Source organism: Oryza glaberrima, chromosome 1, assembly GCF_000147395.1.
Source record: "Oryza glaberrima chromosome 1, OglaRS2, whole genome shotgun sequence".
NCBI classification, from domain to species: Eukaryota; Viridiplantae; Streptophyta; class Magnoliopsida; order Poales; family Poaceae; genus Oryza; species Oryza glaberrima.
In genome coordinates, this window is record NC_068326.1 from 2,590,265 (window position 1) to 2,613,634 (window position 23,370).

The 23,370-nt window shown below is 54.3% G+C and overlaps 5 protein-coding genes and 1 pseudogene across 5 annotated transcripts; 3 read left to right on the forward strand and 3 right to left on the reverse strand.

Annotated features, from left to right (window-relative positions):
* Nucleotides 1–603: 603 nt before the first annotated feature.
* LOC127760714 (uncharacterized) lies at nt 604–1,348 on the reverse strand. The gene has a single exon (XM_052285014.1). The coding sequence runs from the start codon at nt 1,346–1,348 to the stop codon at nt 776–778; it is 573 nt and encodes a 190-aa protein (XP_052140974.1). The 3' UTR covers nt 604–775.
* Nucleotides 1,349–1,794: 446 nt separating this feature from the next.
* On the forward strand, nt 1,795–6,428 carry LOC127785344 (uncharacterized). Its single transcript, XM_052312779.1, is given in 7 exon segments — nt 1,795–2,110; nt 2,864–3,675; nt 3,760–4,026; nt 4,425–4,496; nt 4,499–4,687; nt 5,069–5,374; nt 6,381–6,428. Coding segments are annotated over 7 exon segments (2,010 nt in total).
* A 468-nt stretch (nt 6,429–6,896) lies between these two features.
* Nucleotides 6,897–7,486, reverse strand: LOC127760672 (uncharacterized). Its single transcript, XM_052284961.1, has one exon. It carries the CDS (start codon nt 7,484–7,486, stop codon nt 6,926–6,928), a length of 561 nt encoding a protein of 186 aa, XP_052140921.1. The 3' UTR covers nt 6,897–6,925.
* Nucleotides 7,487–16,362: 8,876 nt separating this feature from the next.
* Nucleotides 16,363–17,694, forward strand: LOC127785525 (uncharacterized). Its single transcript, XM_052312971.1, has one exon. It carries the CDS (start codon nt 16,363–16,365, stop codon nt 17,653–17,655), a length of 1,293 nt encoding a protein of 430 aa, XP_052168931.1. The 3' UTR covers nt 17,656–17,694.
* Nucleotides 17,695–21,482: 3,788 nt separating this feature from the next.
* On the reverse strand, nt 21,483–22,188 carry LOC127760422 (uncharacterized; annotated as a pseudogene).
* Nucleotides 22,189–22,482: 294 nt separating this feature from the next.
* On the forward strand, nt 22,483–23,361 carry LOC127760421 (uncharacterized). The gene has a single exon (XM_052284675.1). The coding sequence runs from the start codon at nt 22,483–22,485 to the stop codon at nt 23,359–23,361; it is 879 nt and encodes a 292-aa protein (XP_052140635.1).
* Nucleotides 23,362–23,370: the final 9 nt, after the last annotated feature.

Sequence of the window (23,370 nt, forward strand, 5' to 3'; positions counted from 1 at the left end):
AAAAAACTAATTACACAGATTGTGTGTAAATTGCGAGACGAATCTTTTAAGCCTAATTGCTCTATGATCTAACAATGTGGTGTTACGGTAAACATTTGTTAATGACGGATTAATTAGGTTTAATAAATTTGTTTCGCAGTTTACAGCGGATTATGTAATTTGTTTTTGTTATTAGACTAAGTTTAATAATTCAAATGTGTGTCCGTATATCTGATGTGACACGGCAAAAATTTTCACCCCTATATCTAAACACAGCTTAGATTGTGCCATCCTCATCTTCGTCTCCATCCAAACCGCCGCGCTCACGAAACAGCGAGATGGAGAAGGAGAGCTCAATCAATCGGTGGCAATGCGCCTCCAACAAGCCCGCAGGTTACCGATCGAGCTAGCTTGGTAATGGTAATCGATCGATAGGTGGACTCGAAACTCCTGATCGGTTTGAAAATAACCGCTTACATTACATGTCTCTGCTTGTCCTAGAGTTCTGCTCCGTACCAATCTGTTTCAGAGTTCATTCCAATCCCATGTAAAAAATTCAGAGTTGTGATGCATTTATACTAGTGTGGTTGATCAAATTTGGAACAGAATCCAGGTGAGGATCGAGTCGTACAGCTAGCATAAGTGCACAAATGCAACCAAAATGTTCAACCAATGTTTCGGAATTCATCGATCAGACGGCATGAACAGCTACCAAAGCAGGAGCAGGTCGAATGGCAAACGCAAAAAAGAGATCGACAGAACAACGAGGTATCAAGCATACGAAGTCTCGACGGAATCAGTTGGCGCCGGATACGTCCTGCCGGGCGTCGACGGCCCTCTCGTTGCCCAACTCCGCTCTCCCTATCGCGGCCTGGAGGAAACCATCGGCGGCGGCGCGCTCCTCCTCGATCAAGCCGTCGACGCTGGGGAGATGCGGATGGTCCAGCATGAGGAGGATCGCATCCAGGTGGCTGCGGCACCATTCAACATTGGTGTACGCGTCCCGGGCGTCCTCCCAGGCTTCACGGAGCTTGGTCACAGCGATCCGCTCCGCGAGGTACTGGGCGCCAAGGTGGCCGATCCCGCCGAGAAACGTCGACGGGTTGACGCTGTCGCCGTGGAGCGCGAGGAGATCGGCCGCCTTCATGAGGGACATCGCGGAGGCGAGATCTCTGGACGCGTCCTCGAGCTGTCCCATCGCGAGCTGGATCCTGGTGCGCGCGGCGGCCGCCGCCTCCTCGTCGGCCGCGAGCATCGGCGACGTCACGTGCGCCAGCGCCGTGGCGAGGCCCTCGCGCACGCGCTCCCAGCGTCCCGCCGCCTCCACCACACGCTCCCGGAAGCGCGCCCTCCACGCCTCCGCCGCCATGTCGCTCTCGCTCTCGCTCGCTCGGTGGGTGTTCGGCAATTTGCTTCTGGAAGGCTTCGCCTCTCGCGGCGTGAAATGAAATAGTAGCAGCAGCCAGCCTGGAAGAGACTTGGGGCCCACGGTTGTAACGGAATGATTCACCTCGGGGACCAAGTGGAAAATGTAAATACTCGCAGTTAAAAAAAATTGAAGCTGCGTGTGCAGGAGTTGTCAGTGACACAGAGACGGTAATTTTCCGTGTCTTCACCAGCAACAGCAAGCCACATTTCTCATCCTCCAGCAGCGCCTGTCTATAAATTGCGTCCCCATCTTCGTCTCCATCCAAACCGCCCAAACCGAAGCGAGAAAGAGCGAGAGGGAGAGGGAAAGCTCGATCGGCGGCACTAGACGAGTGGGAGGAGCTTGCGTGGAGAGTGCCGGAGACACTCATGCTAGTCAGCTCCGAGATGGAAGCCGTTGTCAGGTTGATCGACGTCGCCCATAGCAAGCTTCAAGTGCTCGGAACTTTGTTTCGACGGATACACTTGGGCATGCCGGCGGCCATCGCAATGGACCTCTTCGGCGACCCGGCCACCGTAGGAGTCAGCCCCACCGAGATCCTCGAGGAGGCCCGCCGCGAGATCTCACTGAGCGGCGCTCGCCACGGGAAGACCATGCACGTCTTCGCTCGCTACGTCGTCGCGCACCTCCACGTCCAGCAAGATGACCCGGGCACCCACTACCAGGACGCCATCCGCTTCATCGATAAAGGCGCTGGAGAAGGTTAGCGAAGCCGCGTGGCATGCCGAGGTGGCCAAGGACGCCGTCGACATCGCCGAGACCCTCCTCTTGGACGTCGGCGGTCGAGAAGCTCGTGGACCAGGCTGCTATGGAGGCAACCTGGCTCTGGCCGTACGAGGTGCCCGGGCGCGCCAAGCCGTGGTGGCAGAGCAATCTGGCCGCGAGGCCGTCCGCCACGCCGCGCTGCGCTGCATAGTGTGCGCTCCACGCTGTCGTCCGGATTTGCACCGCAATCCGCATCCACCCGAAGCCAAAACCTCTCCCCGCCGCCGCGGATTCGCTCGCCGCCGGCGTCCTAATGTCGCACGGCATCGGACCACATCCACCTCTCGCAGCCGGCCGTCTCCAGCGACCCAGGGCCCAATCCGAGCCGTCCATTCTCTTCAGCATCTATCACTCGTTCCATTACCGTGCTCCGTTCCCCCCTCTTGCGCCGCCGTTCGCCGGATTGCCTCGGCCGTTGATCCCGGCCGGGGTCAACCCCCTGGTCCAAGACTACGTGGTAGCGTCATGTGGCTGCCACGTCGGACGGGTGGGCCGGCCTAGGCAGCCAAGGCCCCAACGGCCTCGGTTCATCCCATAACAGCCCAAAATCCCATGATCCTTAGGCCACCAGCCTCCTTCCCTCATGGTAGGCCTACTAAATTATTTCGGCCCAAAACAAAGAGCGCAGAGTCCAGATCTAGACGAAAACGCCTAGTACGTACTATTAATAATCCTCCTGCATCTATATAGATAGAAGCATTACTGAACCAACCACGCAACCGAATTCGTTGCTTTTTTTTTCTTTTCCCATGGATTTCATCACGGTTGAGCGTGAGGCGAAACTTCGGCGGCCGCGAGATCCATCTGACCATAGTACCAGTTGTGGCGGCGACGACGACAGCCCAATCAGCCATCTCAGCGACGATGTTCTCGTCCACGTCCTCGGCTTCCTGCCCACAGCCACCGATCTGATGCGCGCATGCGCGGTCTCGCGGTGGTGGTGCCGCCTCGGGGCGCGTGTCCCTCTCCTCCGCTTCCTCTGCATCGACCGTGCGTTTGATCGGCAGGAGACACTCGATCGGTTCGTCGCTTTCATCAACAATGTTCTTACCCGGCGTGTAGCTGGCCAATCCGATGCCGGTGTCGAGGAGCTGACCATCTCCCTAAAATCTGGCATGTCGTCCGTCGACGTCGCCGAAGTCGATGCTTGGATTCGGTATGGTATGCAGCATGCGTCGAACACTTTCACCTTGGAACTTAATATTCCATTGAGGTCAGGCAACAACAGCAACCACCGCTACCTCGACGACGACGACGACAACAACGGCATGATCTTGGCTGAGCTTCCTAGCTCACCAAGATTGAAGAGCGTGATGTTGTCGTTAAGCAATGCTCGTCTCCGGCTCCCCACCGCCGCAGCGTTTGATTCTCTCGTGGATCTCTCGCTCGAGAATGTGCGGCTTGAGGACAACAGCATCCACCTCCTGAATCGCCTCTTGTCACCAGCATGCTGCCCGCGTTTGCAGAGGCTACGCTTCAATAAACTGACAGTGGGTCGACAGGTAGAAGAGTTGCATCTTGAGTCCGACGAGCTCTTGGAGTTGTCGTTGAATTGCATCAGCAGATGTATAACTTTGTCGCTGCAGATCAAGACTCCCAGGCTCCGTGTTTTCCACATGAGATACACCTCGCTCATAGGGAAGTTGACAATCTCCGCGCCGAGGCTAGAGGAGTTCATACTCCCCTACACGGGGAGGGTTTCCGTAATCAACGTCGAGGATATGCCGTGTGTCCGGATCCTCGAGATTGATCTGTGGTTACTAGGAGGATCTCAATATGGTGGCTACATAAACAAAGATAGGATTCGACTTCTACAGTGTTGCAGATTCCTTCAATTTCTCACTATACGCCTGGTTAAGTACCTCTGTTTATATACTACCTCCATCCCAAAATGTTTGACGCCGTTGACTTTTTTAAAAATGTTTGACCGTTCGTCTTATTCAAAAAAATTTAAGTAATTGTTAATTCTTTTTCTATCATTTGATTTATTGTTAAATATACTTTTATGTATACATATAGTTTTACACATATCATAAAAGTTTTTGAATAAAACAAACGGTCAAACATGTTTAAAAAAGTCAACGGTATCAAACATTTAGGGAAGGAGGGAGTACTATATAGTGAGAAATGCATTGCAAGTGCTATACAGTACAAATCATTTTCATGTTAATGCTTTATTGGTGTTACTCGCATACATATGATTTCACTTTCCCACATATATAACTGTGATTTTCCGGCTAACATACTGTAGGTGCATGCATGTGAGATTTATTTGATACCAAAGTTCGTGATGTTTTCAACTCCAGGCTTAACACAAGCTAACATTGATCCTTTGTGCAGAAAGACAACGGCAATGCAGAGGTTGAGTTGATGAAAGATGTACCGGAACTTCCTCACGTTACATCTCTATCATTACGAGTTATTGAAATGAACGAGATGTATGACATTGCTAGCGTGTTATGTGTTATTGGTCGGTGCAAATTTCTCAAACATCTCGAGCTTGACATCAAGATGGTAAGCGGTTAGCTACTCAATACTCCAATTCATATTACGAGTCATTTTAACTCTTTTTTTTAAGATCGTTTATAAAAAATATATCAATATTTTAATACTGAAGAAGCATACTACAAATATATATATTAAATGTTAGTTTTAATGTTATACGTATTAAATGTTAGTTTTAATGTTATACGTTCGTTAGTTTAATGTTACTAATAGTGTTGTAGATGTTGCTAAAATTTCATATTAATATGATCAAACCTAAATAAAATTGACTAGAAAAAAAATTCAAAGTAACTTATAATATAAAACGGAAGGAGTAGCTTATTAATAACTCACCATCAATTCTTTTAAATAAAAGTTCCGTTAAATATTATATATGATTATGCTCCACAGGCACATTGTGAAGGACCTACAGAGGTCAGCAATCAAAATCAGAAGGATTACCATATCATCTCGTTAGAGCATCTTCAGGAGATAAAGATCACCTGCTCTTACATGCGAAACCATGAAGTTGGGCTGATCAAATTCTTACATACAAGCGCACCGGCCTTGAAGAAGATGAGGATAGCGTTCATATCGGGCTTTATGTGTTCCCAAAGCTTAGACATCTTCTTTATGCGTTCTCGAAGCTTAGAAATCCTTGAAAAAAAATGTGAAGAATTTCTACGTAGCATTGCTCTTGGTAAGAAAGGAAAATGGGTATTCTGCAACCATAGTTTTCGTATGCAAAATTATCCAGTGCTCGAGTGGACGCAATAAAAGGGTAGAGTGCAGAGGTAGTGTGTGGATTATTCAACAGCTACGGTAGGCAGTATTTGATACTAAGAATTGTTTTTTTTAAGGGCATATAGAAATTGAACTGAGCTCTTGTTGAGTCGGATGCTTTCAACAGCCTGCGGCTCTTTCTTTTTACCCCTCAAAAATTTTCATGATTATTCATTGTGGTTGTGAACGCATTCATAGTGGCTGTGGTTATTAATTAGTTCATTTTATGCGCGTATAATGAACTGATCGTGATTATACATTCCCCCTATTTTTGAATGGTGGTAATGTCGAAAATGCCCCGCGTCGGGCGCCTGACGGGCGCTGAAAAAATCGGGCGCCACGTCTCCACGCCATCCCCACCACATGCGCCGTTGCAACAAATCATCCACATATTACGGAAACGATGAGAATCTGTTTCATTTTTTTGTTCAACCAACAATGTTTCAGCAAGTATACTCGTATTGTTTCACTATGTATAGATTAAATGTTGCAGTGAATTGAACCATTTCGCTATTTGCTGAAACATTATTTTTATATATGGTGAAACTGCTTCAAAAACCGTTGTTTCATACGTTGTAGCAAAATCTTTTACGAGGTGATTTGGTTGTGTTTCAGCTTTTTAAACGATTAAAATATTTTTGATCTACTTATTAAAACAATTATGATCTATTTAGTGGATCAACGTCCGATTTGTAAGTGGCCCTGCGTCCGATTTGTAAGTGGCCCTGGTAACGTGGTTGTGATTACCCTCTGAGAATTGCCACTAATGCCAGGAATACAACATGCAGCGATGTCGGCAACATCGGTTTAAACAAACTCCTATAACACACTTATAATTCAAAACCTACATGCAGATGCTCCTTTTCTTTCTTTCGAAATTAACCAAACAGATATATACAATGAGTCTATCTGTTCATTGAGCGATTGTGCATTTGTGCAGCATAGCAACAAGCTAATCCAGATCACGTTCCAGTTTTTTAATTCATGAAAATAATGATAAATCAATATGTCAGTTGATCAAACCCCCAAAAGATACAGACCAAAGTATATTAACAACCCCCAGAAAAAATATATCAATCCCCAAACTTGACAGAAAAAAAAAAGCTCCACGATGTTCTATTCCTGAATTACCACGTTGCAACCTGTGCATATTAATAATTGAACAATCAACAAGCTATCAATCCAGGGTAGAAATTAGACATCACATCATCAACAAGCTATCAATCCAGCGTAGAAATTAAACATCACATCACCGGATGAAGAAGTAATGCGGACATCATGGAAAAAACACTGGATTGAAAAAAAAATTCCACAGAATTCAAGCGCACAAACGCAACCAAAATGGCAAAATGTCCAAACAATGTTTCAGAATTCATCGATCAGACAACATGAACAAGTAACAAGGCAGGAACATGTCGAGTGGCAAACACGAACAAAACTATCGACAGAGCAACGAGGGATCAAGCATACGAAGTCTCGACGGAATCAGTTGGCGCCGGATACATCCTGCCGGGCGCCGACGGCCAACTCGGTGCCCAACTCCGCGTTCCCTATCGCGGCCTGGAGGTCACCATCGGCGGCGGCGAGCTCCTCCTGGATCAAGCCGTCGACGCCAGGGAGACGCGGATGGTCCAGCAGGAGGAGGACCGCATCCAGGTGACTGCGGCAGCTGTCTACCATGGCGAACGCTTCCTCCACGTCCTCCACGGAGTCATGGAGCACGACCCCGGCGTTGCCCTCCGGGAAGTATTGGTCGCCCAGCTGTTCGATCCCGATCACATCGCTGAACACGAGGAGCTTGGCCCCGTTCATGACGGACATCGCGAAGGCGAGATCGCTGGACGCTTCCCCGAGCGCGCCCAGCACGCGCTGGATCCTGTCGCGCGCGGCCGCCGCCGCCGCGTTGTCCGCGAGCAACGGCGCCGCCAGCGCCAGGTGCCCCTGCGCGGCGGCGAGATGCCCCTGCACGCGCTCCATGCGGGCCATGCGGCTCGCCGCCTCCACCACACGCTCCCGGAACCGCGCCCTCCACGCCTCCGCCGCCATCTCGCTCCCGCTCTCGCTCGCTCGCTGGGTGTTCGGCAGTTTGTTTCTGGAAGGCTTCGCTTCGCGGTGTGATATGAAATACTAGTACTAGTACGAGTAGGTAGATAGCAGCAGCCAGCCTGGAAGATACGTGGGGCCCACGGTTGTAACGGATTATTCACCTCGGGGCCGAGTGAAAAAACACCCAAAATGTAGGTTTAAAAGGTAAATTACTCACAGTTAAAAACGCGGGCGCACGATCTGTCAGTGACACAGAGAGACGGTAATTTCCAGTGTCTTCTCCGGCAAGCCACATTTCTCCTCCTCCCGCAGCGCTCATCTATAAATTGCGTCCTCGTCTTCGTCTTCGTCTGCATCATACCACCAGTCACCACACGCACGAAACCGAAGGGAGAAGGGCACAGCTCGATCGATCGGCGGCGATGGACGAGTGGGAAGAACTGGCGTGGAGATTGCCTGTGACGCTCATGCGCGTCAGCTCCGGGATGGAAGACGTCAAGCTGATTGAAGTCGCCCTCGGGAAGTTCCAGAAGCGCGCTGCTATGATGGGCAGAATCCTTGACGGGACACCGGCGGCCATTGCCGAGCAAGAGTTCGATGATCCTGCACCAGTAGGAGAATGCCCCAAAGTGAGCCTCGAGAAAGCCCACCGCGAGATCTCGCACAGCGCCGCTAGCCACGCCATGGCCCGCGGCGTCTTCTTCCTCTGCGCCGTCCACCTCCGCACGCAAGACGAGCCGCCATTTCTGCATTGGGACGCGTGGCATCAGGTCGCCATCGGACACTTCGAGCGGGCGATGCGAAGTATTACGGATGCCATGGGGCATTACGCGGCAGCCAAGGACGTCGTCGTCGTCAACGAGGCCTTCCTTCCGCAGGAGGACGTGTGGCGACGGTGGGCATCGGCGGCCAAGCTCCTCATCGACCGCGCCGCCTCCCTCACCACCCAGGCTCTGGACGAGGCGCGCCAGGCGCACCATGTCGTTGCTCTGGAGTACTCTGAGGCATGGTCGATTCTGCATCAATGGGGCGCTCGATCAGCGGCGATGGACGAGTGGGAAGAACTGGCGCGGAGATTGCCGGTGGCGCTCATGCGCGTCAGCTCTGGGATGGAAGACGTCAAGCTGATCGAAGTCGCCCTCGCGAAGTTCCAGAAGCGCGCTGCTATGATGGGCAGAATCCTTGACGGGACACCGGCGGCCATTGCCGAGCAAGAGCTCGATGATCCTGCACCGGTAGGAGGACGCCCCACCGTGAGCCTTGAGAAAGCGTACCGCGAGATCTCGTACAGCGCCGCTCGCCACGCCATGGCCCGCGGCGTCTTCTTCCTCTGCGCCGTCCACCACCGCACGCAAGACGAGCCGCCATTCCTGCACTGGGACGCGCGGCATCAGGTCGCCATCGGACACTTCGAGCGGGCGATGCAAAGTATTACGGATGCCATGGGGCATTACGCGGCTGCCAAGGACGTCGTCATCGTCAACGAGACCTTCCTTCCGCAGGAGGACGTGTGGCGACGGTGGGTATCGGCGGCCAAGCTCCTCGTCGACCGCGCCGCCTCCCTCACCACCCTGGCTCTGGACGAGGCGCGCCAGGTGCACCATGTCGTTGCTCTGGAGTTATCCGAGGCATCGTCGATTCTGCGTCAATGGAGGGCTCGATTGGTTCAAATTGTTTCCGATTCCATGTAAAAGTTTCAGAATTGTGACGCATTTTGATCAAATTTGGGACACGGCCGCCGCTGTTAGGAAACGATAGACCAACAAACGATAAAGAATAATAGATCAATCATAAAAGACATGAGATTTAACGTGGAAAACCCTCCCAAAACCCTAAAATAGGAGAGAAAAAACCACGGGCGCCAGCCAGCAAAATATCTTCACTATATCTGAGGTGAGGTTACATCACCGCACGGCGGCTTACAAGAGGTATATATATAGTGGAACCCTAAAAAGAATAATGATCCACTACAGCAGAAGCTGGCATTTATTAAGTGCAAATGAATTTGGATTACAACTCAACAGCCGCTGCCGCTAGTGAATGGAATACGCGATGCATGTTGTGTCTTGAATCTGCTGCCGCTGATGTTAGTGATGATCATCTAATGTATGCGTTTGCACGCGAATGGGCATGATTGGTACGCGCGCGCGATGGCATCGACGTAGTCCGGATTTACACCGCATGGCGCATCCACCCGAACCCAAGCCAAAAACTCTACCCTCCGCCGCGGATTTACTAATGTCACACGGCATTGGGCCGCCTCCACCGCTCGCAGCCAGCCGTCTCCAGCGACCCAGCTCCCAATCCGAGCCATCCATTCTCTTCAGCATCTATCACTCGTTAACTGTGCTCCGTTCCCCCTCTTGCGCCGCCGTTCGCTGGGGTCAACCCCCTGGTCCAAGACTACGCGGTAGCGTCATACGTCGGACGGGTGGGCTGGCCTAGGTAGCCAAGGCCCCGACGGCCTCGGTCCATCCCATAACAGGCCAAAATCGCATGTTTGCATTTACGATTTTGCTATATATCTATCGATAAATTTTACTGAAATTACACTGTAATTTTCATGTAATTACAATTTAATTTGTACGTAAGTTTCAAAAAATTTTCAACCGTTAAATTTGTTTGAAGATTTATGCAAGTGAGAAAGAAAAAAAATCACAACGCGTACACATGTGAGGATTCGTTCCCACGATCTCCGTTTTTACCAAAACTAGCTAGGTGGCCCGTCCAATTGTGCGGCTAGCACCCAGTAAAAAATATCTATTTTTAAAATAATTTTACTTAAAATTTATTAAATAGCTATCTCGTTGTTTTAAGAACTTAAAAAATCAAACCTTATCATCCCCCGTGTTTCTAATTTTTGTAGCGCCCGTTCCGTCTTGGCGCCTAGCGGGAAAACTAGCTCTTAAAAATCCTATTTGCGAAATCCGTTTCTTTGCTTGTTGTCTAGTGCCCGTGCCATCTCAGGTCTCAAGTCCCCGATCCATCGTCGAGTTCAATCCCGAATCCAAATCCTTCCCAAATCAAATCCCTCCGCAAAAGTCTATTTTGCCTCCCTAGGGTTCGATGGGCCGAATCCCCCTCGGCCCATCTCCCCCTCCCTCCCCGGCTCGCTCTCTCTCTCTCTCCCTCTCCCCCGCTCTGCCCGAGCGCTGCTCGCGCGAGCGCGCGAGCCGCGCCGAGCCCTCCCTCCTGCTCCCGCTGCCGTTCCCGCCGACGCCGCCCAAATAGCCGCGGCTCCCCGCGCGCGCGCGCCGTGGTGGCCGACCGCCTGGTCGCCGCCGCCGTCAGGCTCTGCCCGCGCCTGCCCGCGCCTGCCGCCCGTGTCGCCGCTCCGCTCCAAGCCGGTCCGCCGTCATCGCCGTCGTCACAACCCGGCCCCGCCACTCCGCGAGCTAGCCTCCAAGGGCCGGAGGCAGAGCCCTCCGCCCTCTCTGCCGCGTCGCCCTCTCTCCCTCCTCCTTTTCCCGAAATGGCAAGGAGGCAAGCCTCCTTTCCCTCTTCCTTTCTCCCTTTTCCCCCCCATCGCCGGCGTCATCCTCCCCCCCCCCCTCTGTCGCCGTTTTGGCTGCGAGCGCCGAGCGCCAGCTCGCGCCTTGACCGCCCAAGGTCGGTTTCCAAACCGTCATTGCCGCCCTATAAACCCGAGCCCTCCCCAAAACCAATCTTCCCCGTTTTCGCCCTCGCCATTGCCGTCCCTCTCGCCGACCGCCGCCGACGCGTGTGCCGGAGGAGCCGGCACGAGCAAGGACGCGGAAGGGGACTCCGGGCGCGCCCTCTTCTTCCTCTTCCCCGGCCCGAGGCCGGAGAGATCGCTCCCGTGCCGTCGGCCTCTCGTCACCGCGCCCTTCCCCGCACGGTAGTGTCGCCCTCCGTTCTCCCTCCTCGTTCCATCTCCTCCCCTTAGACTCGGGTAGTAGCACGAGTAGCCTCCCCGTAGCTAGCTGGCGCCGCCCCGACCGTTGCCGCCGCCCGCCGTGTGCTCGCCGCCGTCGCCGCCCGAGCTCGGAAGCGCCGCTCGTCGCCGGCCCCGCTCGGCATAGCTCCGCCCAATCCGTCGCTAGCAACGGATTCCCGTAGCCGCGTAGATGCTCTCACCGCCGGGAATCGACCCCTCGTGACCTCATCGCCGTTTCCCCCTTCTCCTGCCGCCGGTTGCCGCCGCCGCAATCCGCCGCCGTCGAGCATCCCCCGGCGAATCCGAGCCGTTGGCTCGTCTCCTCTCGTCCCGTGCAACCTCCCGGTGTGCTCGCTTTCGCCTGTATCGCCGTGGTTCGCTCCGCCGCTCGCCGCCGCCGCCCGCCGTCCGTTTCGGCCGACGTCGTCGTCTACCTCCCGCCGGCCCGCGTGGCAGCCACGTAGGCGCCACGTCGGCGCCACCTCGGCCACGACCGGATCGGCTGACCCGGCCAGCCGCCCCCTCCGTTTCTCTCCCCGTGCGCGCGGTCCACCGCGAGCTGTGAGGCTGCGCGTGGGCCCGTCGCACCGCGTCCTCCGCGAACTGCGCGCATGCGCCGCGCCCCCCTCCCCAAACCCTAGCACGCCCGCGTGCACCTCGCTCACGGTGAGCCGAGCCGCCGACAAGCGGGTCCCACTCGGGACCACGCGGAATGGACCCGGCCCACCGGCTCTTTCTCTCCCCTCCCCGCTCGCGCGCGCCATGGGCCGCCTTCTTGGGCCGGCCGGCCCATTAAGCTCGGCCGAGCCGCCCCTTTCTCTCGGGCCGCGCCCTAGCCGCCCGAGGGAAGTCTAATTTCCCTCCCTCTTTCTTTTTCTTTTCTTTTCTTTTTCAAAAAGGGTTTAAATAAATCCTTTTCCTTTAGACCAAAAATCCAATAATCTTAGAAATTCAATATCTTCCCAACCGTAAGTCCGTTTGACTCCGTTCAACTTCCAAAATTCCTCAAATCTCGAGATCTATCTAATGGCACGCTTAGAGGTCAATAATAGGGCTATATTTTTGCCGTTTGTTGAGTTGCCCCGTTTCGCGTGTAGTGTCGGAGCCCGAAGATCCGCAGTGCGAGGATTTCGAGGATCAAGCTCCAGATCTCGAGCAAGGCAAGCCACCTTTGAACATCTTGAGCCTATATTTGAACTTAATTAATTTGCTTGCAAAATATTATGCATTGATAGGATTGCACTTGATCTGTTTGCCCCGTCTGCAAGGCAGACCGGTGGGCCTACCCAACTTGTTGCATCTGATCCTTCCACTGTTAATTGTTATACCATGTTCCCTTGTAACCACCTAGTTGCGCCTCGATATTCGTGCACTCTGTGCGAGTATCGTCGGTCGCCTTCAAACTTAAAATCTGAGTAAGTTCTTGGGTAAAACTTGGATTTTTACAAAAGACTTGGAAAACCCGACACCTGGGTCGGTGCTTGCGAACTAAATGAATTTCCAAAACCGCGGACCGGGGAACGTACCGGGAGTACGGTTTCCCGCTCTTGCATTTAAGGACCGTTTCCTTGGAATTTCATCCGAACATAAGACAAGTACGACCACATGGGTGGAATGGGACACCCCTGGCTGAGTAATTAGCTAATCGGGGGAGCCTTAATGCCAAGAGACATGTGGATTCGCCGGGGTGGTGTCGGGGAGGACCCCTGGGCTTCCTGGCACAGTATGGTCTGGGACCTAATCTGGTGTTGGTCTGGGACCCCTCTCGTTGGCATATGGTGAACCTGTGTCGGCTTTCGAAATGCCTTGTCATGAAAGCCTTAAGGTCTCTAGTCGTGGCCGTTCTGCACGGGCTGGATTATCCGGGTTAGTAATGTCGTGTGGGTAAAGTGTACCCCCTCTGCAGAGGTTATTAAACTGTCCGAACAGCCGTGCCCACGGTCATGGGCGGATGTGAGGTGATTCCTAGCGTAGTTTTGTTTGACTACTGCCTTGTGAAATTTTGCTGTTGTGAAATGGGTTTGATGTTTGAAAAATCTGCGGCTGATGGGACCAGCCAGGCCCGGGTGGCCGTTTGAAAGCTATTGGCCGGGTGCCAATCTTGATCAATTCAAAAGACTGATACATTGCACAAACTCCGACCGGACGAAACGCACTTTCTCATCCGTGTCGTTTGAGAAGCACTCACTTAGTTGTTTCAGGAAAGAGTTCAAATAAAATCAATTGCAAAAACAACAGCCCTTCTTTGAAGCCTGCATTAAACACTTATTTCCCATGGCTTGCTGAGTACTCTCGTACTCACCCTTGCTCCTTATAAATTATTTCCCCCCCCCCCAGTTGCTGAAGAAGATGAAGCGGATCCCGCTGACGAGGAGTTCCTTCAGGAGCAAGCCGGCTACGATGAGTTTTAGGGTTTCGGCCTAGTTCCCAAGTCGCGCCTGTGATGTGTGGTCCAAGTCTTGGCTTCCGCGTTCCTTTTGTAATGCAGTTGTGAGCTCGGGATCTGTCCGCAGCCCAACATGACTGTACCCCTACTCTATAATAAAGAGACCTCTGTTGCTGTGATATTCTGTCTTCCTGTTATACCAGCACTGTTTCCTGGGACTGGTATCAATTAACAGGTTAATTTGGAGCGTCACGGGCTAGTTCCGCTCGGGACTAGTTCGGGGCGTGACAATTTTATAGTTCAAAGTCATACCCGTTGTTACTCCTTACACTTTGTCACCCTCTTCCTTCTTTGTTTGCTCAATCTACCACTGCTTCTATTCTCTCTCTTTGGAACCTTTAAATCTTAGACATTGTAGTTTTTTGAGTTTATTATCATCGTTGGGTTTCATTTTTATAATTTTTTGAAGTCCCGTCAAACGTTGTCACTTGTGTTGTCACTATACTCCTCTACAACTCATCTGTTGCCTCATCTCTTAATTACATTGGGATTTTAAAAATCAAATATGATTATCGTTTAGATTTATTTTTTACTTTCTAGAAGTTACACCAAACCATCACTGGCTTTGCCACTGCACTTCTCTACGACTCATCCGCTACCTACCATCTTTATTGTCTTTGGGATTTCAAAATCAAACATAATTAACATTGGGGTTTATTTTTTATTAGTTATATATAAGTTACATGTAATTACATCACGATTGTATTATAATTACATTGTTAAATTTTTGATTGAAAATTATACAGGTGATCCCGAAAAAATAGAAATTGAGCTGAGCGCTAGTTGAGGTTGCCGCTTTCCAAAGCCCGTGGATCTTTTTTTTATTTTACCCCTAAAAAAAGTACAGTACATGACTATTCATTGTCCTTTTTATTTTCGAAATTAATCGAACAGATATACAGAGTGAGACTATTCTGTTTCCTACTTTCAGTTGTTCATTGGGAAATTGTGCATTTGTGCAGCAAAGCCACAAGCTAAACCAGATCGTGTTCCAGCGCTCTAATTAGTGAATAAACGAATATCTCAGTTCATCACTTAATTCCCCAAAAGATACAGAGCAAAATGGCATCTTAACAACCGACAGCCAAGCTCTTTTCTTAAATCTCAATCCCCAAACATGACAGTATCCCCATGACGTTCTATTCTTGACTTAACACGTTGCAACCTGTGCATATTGATAATCGAACAATCAACAAGCTATCGATCCAGGTAGAAATTAGATATCATATCACCGGATTAAGAAGTCATGCAAATATCAAGGAAAAACCACTGCATTATCGAAAAAAATCCACAGAATACAGGTGAGAATCAACGTACATCTAGCACAAGCGCACAAACGCAACCAAAATGTCCAACAAATGTTTCAGAATTCATCGATCAGACGACGACACAAACAGGTAACAAAGCATGAACATGTCCAACCAATGTTTCAGAATTCATCAATCAGACGACGACACAAACAGGTAACAAAGCATGAACAAGTCGAGTGAGAAACGCTCGCGAGTAAGCGACGGACCAACGAGGGATCAAGCATACGAAGTCTCGACGGAATCAGTTCGCGCCGACATCCAGCCGGGCGTCGTTGGCCATCTTCTTCCCCGACTCCACCTTCCCAATCGCCGCCAGGAGGTCATCAACAGCCGCATCCAGGCGCTCGTTCTCGATCAAGTCGTTGACGCCAGGGAGATTCTCATGGTCCAGCAGAAGGCTGATCGTCTCCAGGTGTCCGCTGCACATGCCAATACGGGCGCACGCTTCCTCGGCTTCCCTCTCGGCTCCACGGAGCTTGGCGCACGCGTTCTTCTCCGCGGCGTACTCGTCCCCAAGATGGCCGATGTCGTGGTAAGGCATCAGGGGGTCGTGGCTTCCTCCGCGGAGCACGAGTAGCTTGGCCCCTACCATGAGGGACATCGCCGAGGCGAGCTTGCCGGACGCGTCCTCGAGCGCGCCCTGCGCGAGCTGGATCCTGGCGCGCGCTGCCGCCGCCGCGTCGCCCACGAGCATCTGCGCCTCCAGGTGAATACGCGCGTTGTCGACGAGGAGCTCGAACGCCTCAACGAAGAGGTCGTCCACCTCCGCCACGCGCTGCCGGAACCGCTCCCTCCATGCCTCCTCCACCATCTCTCTCTCTCGCTCGCTCGACGCTCGGTGGGTGTTCGACGGTTTGTTTCTGGAAGCTTCGCTTCGCGGCGTGATTTGAAATAGCCAGCAGCAGCAGACAGCCTGGAAGAGACGTGGGGCCCAAGGTTGTACCGGATTATTCACCTCGGAAGAATGTAAAATACTCGCGGTTAAAAAAATTAAACCGCGGGCGCACGAGTTGTCAGTGACACCGAGAGACGGTAATTTTCCGTGTCTTCACCGGCAAGCCACATTTCACCTCGTCCAGCAACCTTGTCTATAAATTGCGTCCTCGTCTTCATCTCCATCCAAACCGCCACACACACGCGCGCGGAAAACACTCCCAATCCCAAACCGAAGCGAGAAAGAGCTCGAGAGGGAGAGATCGATCGGCGGCGCCGGCCGCCGGCGATGGACGAGTGGGAGGAGCTGGCGCGGACAGTGCCGGCGACGCTCATGCAAGTCGGCTCCGGGATGGAAGCCGTCAGGAAGATCCAGGTCGCCCACAGGAAGATCCAAGGGCGCGCTGGTTTGATGCGCAACATACGCTTCGGGATGCCGGCGGCCATCGCCATGAGCCTCTTCGACGACCCGGCCCCCGTCGGAGTCTGCCCCACCGTGACCCTCGAGGAGGCCCGCTGCGAGATCTCGCGGGGCGCCGCTCGCCACGCGATGGCCGACCACGTCTTCGTTCGCTACGTCGAGCTCCTCGGCATCCAGCACGAGCCGCCGTGCACCAGCAGGGACACCCACCACCGGGAGGCCATCCGCTTCACCGCCATGGCCCTGGAGAAGGTCAGGGAAGCCGCGTCGCTTGCAGAGGCGGCCAAGGACGCCGTCGACATCGCCGAGACGCTCCTCCCGCAGCCCGACCTGAAGACGGAGTGGGCGTTGGCGGCCCAGGACCTCGCGGAACGCGCCGACTACGAAGCCACCCAGGCGCTGGAGTTTGTGAAACGGGCGCGCGACGTCGTCGCTCTCGAGTTCTTCGACACCTGGACGATTCTGCGTCGCGGGAGAGCTCGATCGGCGGAGATGAAGGAGTGGAGAGAGCTAGCGCTGAAAGTGCCGGGAACCATCATGCTCATCGGCGACGCCGAGCTGGAAACCCTCGAGTTGATCCAAGCCGCCGTCAGCAAGTTCCAGAAGCATGTCGAGTTGCTGCAAGAGGTACGCCATGGGACGGCGACGGCCACCGCCGTCGACAACTTCACCGACCCGGACCCCGAGGGAGCCTTGCCCACCGAGCTCCTCGAGAACGCACGCCGCGGGATGTCCAAGAGCGCCGTTCGCCATGCGAAGGCCCACCACATCTTCGCTCGCTACGCCGCGTTCCTCGGCATCCAAGGCGACGAGGAGTACCGCAGCTGGGACAGCAAGCACCAGGAAGCCGCCGGCAGCATGGTCGCGGCGCTGAAGAAAGTCATCGACGCCGTCTCGGATGCTGAGGCAGCCAAGGACGCCGTCGCCATGGTCGGGATCCTCCCCTACCAGTGCCCGCTGTGGGAATTGTGGGCGTTGAGGGCGCAGAACCAGACCTCCTTGTCCTCCTTCAACGCCACCCTCGCGATACTAGACGTGCGACAGGCGCGCGAGGCCTTTTTTGTGGAGGTCTTACGCGCCTGGTTGATTCTGCGTCGCTATGGATCTCTTCAACTCCTGGATGATTCTGCATCGCTCTGGAGTTCCTCGACGCCTGCATGATACGTTGACACTGCGTCGCAAAGCACGCAGGTTACCCGATCGAGCTAGCTTGGTAATCGATCGATTGGTGGACTCGAAATTCTTGATCAGTTTGAAAACAACCACTTGGATGTTTCTGTTTCTTCTGAAGTTCTACTACCAATTTGTTTCATAGTTCATTCCAATTCCATGTAAAATTCAGAGTTCAGAGACGCATTTACTAGTGTGATTGATCAAATTTGGAACACCGCCGACGCCGCTGCTAGCAAATAGAAATGATGCGAATCTGCCGCTGAATCTCAGGTTATGATGTACATCATCTAGTTATGTGTTTGCACACGAATCCGCATGATTGGTACTAGTTTGGTACGCGGTGCAGTGTTGTCTCCGGCCGCGTCGTCTCGTCCGCGCGCGGTGGCACCCGTGGTGCCAGAGCTTTCTGGGAGGGACACCATGCCGAGGCCGTCCGCCACGCCGGTCCGCTCTGTCGCTTGCCTACGCGGGCATCGGTGTCGTCCGGCGCGGCCCGATCACGATCAGATCGCGAGCCGCACCGCCACGCCGTTGTCCTCGAGTTTTGAATCGTTATCCCGAGCGCATTACACATATATGCAATCATTTCAAAGCATCGACTTAGCACTTTAGCAGTAGCAACAAGTGGTTCAAATGTTCAGCCGGCTTCAACTCTCAAAATACATGCCAACAGTTTGCAGGGAGACACGTGCAATCCCACGTAACAGTTTGCTAGTATATTTTTTTCCTCCGTCTCCGGTAGGGTCGCCGGCGGCGACCGGCACAGTACAAATGGATTTAACCGGCGGCCGTCTCTCTCTAGATCTCTCCCGCTTGACAATGCCCGGCCGTGGTGGTGACGTGGTGTACTGTGTACTGTGTACACGGGCCCAGACTACTAGTCGCTCCTTGCGTTACGCGGCTGACAATTGGGTCCCACGTATGTTGTGGCCCCATCTCGTCAGTGGTTCAGAAACAAAGGAAGGCCCCACGAACGTAACGGTTCATTTACCTCATTCGCCTCCGGGACCGGGATGTTCATCGCCGGCGGCCGCCGCACTATAAATGGGATTAACCGGCGACAAATTCCTGCGGCTTTGCCAAGCAAGCAACCAGAACATGAACTACTATTTGCCTCATTCTATCTTGGATTCTCAAAAGGATCATTTCATTGCAAACTGATCACTGTTTTTTTTTTTTTTTTTTTTTTTTTTTTTTTTTTTTTGCGGGGAAAACTGATCACTGGATTTAACTGGTCTAAGAAGAGTATCTCTTGCATTTGGTACCAATTTGCAACCCATATGATTGCACAATGACAAAATCGAACTAAAAGCTGAGACAACATTACACCAAAAGTAACATTTAGGTATCTATCTAATCGACGTCTGATCGGTCGCCGAGGGCGGCGCTGATGAACGCGTCGGTGTCCACCATCAGTTGCCGTGCGGCCTCGAGGTCACCGACGGCGGAGGCACGCTCACCGTCGACGTGATCGGCTACGCCAGCCGGGGCTTCCCTGCGGCGCAGCAGCATCTTGACGGCCCCGAGGTGGCCGCGGCAGCGATCCAGGGCGTCGCACGCCTCCTCGGCGCGGGCTTTGGCTAGGCGAAGGTAGAACAGAGCGCGGCGCACCGCGAGGTCGTCGTCGTGGACGCGGCCGTGTCGACTGGGAATCCGCCCCTGCGCGATGAGGCCGCCGCGGTGGCGCGCGAGGAGCCGGGCCGCCTCCATGTAGCACACGGCGAGGCCGAGCGCCCTGGACGCCTCCATGAGCAGCTTGTCCCCCGCGCACGACGCAACGGAGAGCTTGTCCACCCGCGACGCCAGTTGCTGCTCCACGGCGGCGAGATCTTCGCGAACGACACGGACTCTCTGGTTGATGGCGTCCACCCGCCACCAGAACAGTGGCTTCCATGGGTTCTCCTCCTCCGCCATCTCTCCCCCTCTCGCTCGCCTCGCTCGTTGGGTGCTCGACGATTTGTTTCTGGAGGAGGCTTCGCTTTCGCGGCGTGTTCTGAAATACTAATAGCCTTCCCGGTGAAGTGAACCCCACATGCAGCGCAGTATAAATGGAGAAGCGGGCCCACGCTGTCATTGAGAGATCGGTACAACGTGGACTCCTGTGGCTTGTCGAGCAAGCAACCTTCCTCGAACAGCCGCCGCAACAAATATCCTAACCGTGTCACGCTTCCGGCGAGCGCAGCCATGGCGCGCGCTTGCGCATACAACCCGCGGAAGAGAGAGCGGGAGAGGTCGCTGGGAGAGGAGGAGCGGTGGATGAAGCTGGCGAGGACGGTGCCAGCGATCCTCATGCGCATCGGCACCTCTCGGAAAGCGATCAAATCCACCATGAAGGGCATGAAGGCCATGAAGGCCGCCAAGAGAGGCGATGGCGGAGTGTTCTCCGACCAGATGCGCCACGCTTCCGAGCACCTCGATGGCGCCCACGGCAGGGTCGCGCGGCTCATCGCGACGCACGCGGAGGCCGGCCACTTGTTCGTCCACTGCGCTGCGCACATCGGCGGCCTCAAGGGCGGCGGCGGCGGCGCGCCGGCGTGGCAGGCGTGGGAAGGCCACCGCGCCGACGCCGTCCTCCACGCCAGGGACGCGCGGTGGTGGCTGTGCCGCGCCGGGGGGGCTGTCGAGGCGGCGCTGGACGTGTTCCGAGTCGTCGAGGGGAGGAGCGGGAGCGGGAGCCACCGGCCTCGGGAGGCCAAGCGCCTCCGCCGCCGCGCCCGCGACGACGTCTCCAAAGCGCGACACGCTTTGACGGATATGCGCCACGCCATTGTTCTGGAGTTCTTCGACGCCTGGATGGTTCTGAATCAGAATCGCTAAGCGCGCGCGCGCGTGGCGTCTCCCCAATTCGAAGCAGCCATCGTCAGTCTCTGTTCATCTCTGCAGGTTACGCGTTTTGTCAGATTGCTGAGCTCGCCATTATCGATTGAGAGCTTCAGCTTGTAGATAAACGTGAGATCGGTTGATCCGTCGTGATGATCAAATCATGAAATAAAGAAGTCAAGTGCAGGTCTCTTCCCCCTGATAACATTTTGAATTGTGTGAAATTCAGAGACGATCCTGAATGCTCAATCCAAACAATTTCAGTTCGATTCCTTTGACGAACGACCCAGGCAGGTCTCAGCCAATGTTTGATTGCGTTCTAAAAGGCAATTTCGCCAACTCTCCCATAAACTTTCTCGAAAAAAACTCTCCCGTATTTGTTGCTCTGACGCAGAATTCAGAAACAGAGAGCGTTCTCGTAGGCCGGCCGGTTCTCTGACGCTGTTAATTTTGGGCAGTTTTGATGATTTTGGTCCAATCAGGTTGGGACTTAGATGGATTCCGTGCATTAAAAAATCATCCAATTTCCATGGCAATCATAAGAATGCTGTAGCATTGTAACAGCATGCTGTTACAGTTATTCTGTTGTCAACGGGATGCGATTTCAAGCGTTTTTACACTATGCAAATCCATTCACCAGGAAGGCAAAGTAACAAAACAAACAAGGGCTAAACAAAGGGTATTGGGTACTCGAGCAGATCGATTATGCACATTGACGAGACAATCAAAATCGATCGAACATTTTGAATGATCGCACTAACAGCAAGGAGGTCAATCTCATGTCAGGTTCGAATCATCAAATTGATCAGAAGTTTCAGAAGCACAAGGGCCTCAGGCTGTCAGGCAGCCGAGATCACAGCTACAGGAAACGAAAGAAAAACCGACACCAACCGACCAACTAGTGATGAAGCGATCAAGCGAACAATCCAATCCTGCAGCAGACAGATTGACCAGATCGATCACCGGAGATCTCAATTCAATTGACGCCGCCCTAATCAGAACACCTCCTCCCGCGCCATGGCGGTCATGGCAACGAGGTCCACCGCCAGGTTGAGCGTCTCTCTGAGTTCCATGAGGCCGTCGATTTGCTCGGAGGCGGAGAGGCCATGCATCCACGGAGCCATATCGTCATCGCCGCCGTCGTCGTCCTCTTCCAGCGCCACCAGGTGCTCGGCGGCGCACACGTGGACGCGGGTGGCCTCCAACCGGTCGTGCAAACGCCTGGCGGTCTCGGCGGCCACCTGGAGCCGGAAGTGGACGAGCCACACGCGGGGGACGTCGATGCCGCCGTCGTCGACAGAGCGGAGCGGCGCCGCCGGCGCCCACGCTCTGGGCGCTTCGCCGCCGGGCGCGAGGAGGGTGGCCGCGCCCATGTTGGCGATGGCGAGGCCGAGCTCCGTCGAGGCGGACTCCAGCATGCGCCGCGTCTCCTCCGCCACGGCCACCATCTCGCGCCACGCCTGCCCGTCGAGGACACCGAACAGCCCGCGCAGAAGCCCGTGGAGTTTGTGGCAGTGCGCGTCCGCCATGACCACTCGCCGCTGGAACAGCGCCATCCAGGTGAGCTCCACCTCCACCTCCATCTCCATCTCTCTCTCTCTCTCTCTCTCTCTCTCTCTCTCTCTCTCTCTGTGCTTCCGCGAGTGCTCGTTTTTTCCGAGGCTTCGAATGATCCGAGTTTAAAAGAGAGTGTATCTCCATGCGGGGCCCACATGGCAGTACTTGCGTCTACCCAATGACAGGTGGGCCCATGTCTCATCCCCTCCGTCTCCGTCCGAACTAGCTCGCCGCCTCGCCGGCATAAGTAACAGGGGGTAAATCAATTTCCTGCGGCTTCTCACGCAAGGAACCCAAATTACTATCCACTGTAATTAATATCCTCGCAAAAATCCGCCGCCACCGCCGCATCCATACAAGTAGCCTCCTTCTTCCACACGCGGAGGCGGTGCGTCCACCGCCATTACACAAAGGGAGAGAGCTCGGGGGGACGTTGGAATGGAGAAACCGCAGCGCGAGCAGATGGTGCTGATGGTGCCGGAACTTCTCCTGGTCGTCGCCACCTCGGAAGGAGCCCTCGCCAGCATCGAGCTCGCCTGCAACCTGCTTGACAGCATCGAGTTCGATGTCCTCGTCGACATCGCGCATGGCGTCCCCTTCAACACCACCGGCGGCGGCGAGCAGCCGTTGTACATGGGTGGCGGGTGCGGCGGCCGCGGTGGCGGCTGGCGCAGCTTCAGCTTCGGTGTCCCCATGGATAGCACTGGTGGTGGCGAGGGCAGCTTCAGCGTGGACGCCCCCGCTTACGAGCCGTTCACCTTCGGCGTCCCCATGGACACCAGCGGCGGCGGCGTCGAACACACCGGCGGCGACGGGGCGGCCACCAATGTCGCCGCTGACCACAAGGGGCACAAGGCCGGCATCGACTACTGGGCCAACACCCTCGCCAGCGCGTTCGCCACCGACGGGCCGCTCAACTCCGCCCACCGCGAGATCACGCGCCTCATCACGCTCCACGGCGTGGCCGCCCACTTGCTGATCCGATGCCTCGAACTCCACGACTTCCCGCACGGCGACGAGGCGGCGTGGCAGAGGTGGTGGGAACACCACGACGCCTTCGTCCCCCGCGCCCACGACGCGCTCCTGAGGCTGAGCTCCGCCACGTCGGCCTCCGCCGCGGCCGAGGACTTCCTCCGCTTGAGATCCGCCTTGTCCCCTGGCCGGAACGATTGGCCGTCGGAGGCGAAGCAGCTCGTGCGCGACGCCAGGCGCGACATCGGCGAGGCGCGGGACGCGGTGATCCTGATGCGCGACGCCGCTGTGCGCGAGTTCTTCGAGACCTGGATGATCCTGAAACGATCGCAGGCCAGCCGCTAACCCAATCGC

Excerpts from the sequence above, each read along its gene's own strand:
- LOC127760714 (XM_052285014.1), bottom strand. The coding sequence starts at position 1,348 with ATGGCGGCGGAGGCGTGGAGGGCGCGCTTCCGGGAGCGTGTGGTGGAG.
- LOC127760672 (XM_052284961.1), bottom strand. The coding sequence starts at position 7,486 with ATGGCGGCGGAGGCGTGGAGGGCGCGGTTCCGGGAGCGTGTGGTGGAG.
- LOC127785525 (XM_052312971.1), top strand. The coding sequence starts at position 16,363 with ATGGACGAGTGGGAGGAGCTGGCGCGGACAGTGCCGGCGACGCTCATG.
- LOC127760421 (XM_052284675.1), top strand. The coding sequence starts at position 22,483 with ATGGAGAAACCGCAGCGCGAGCAGATGGTGCTGATGGTGCCGGAACTT.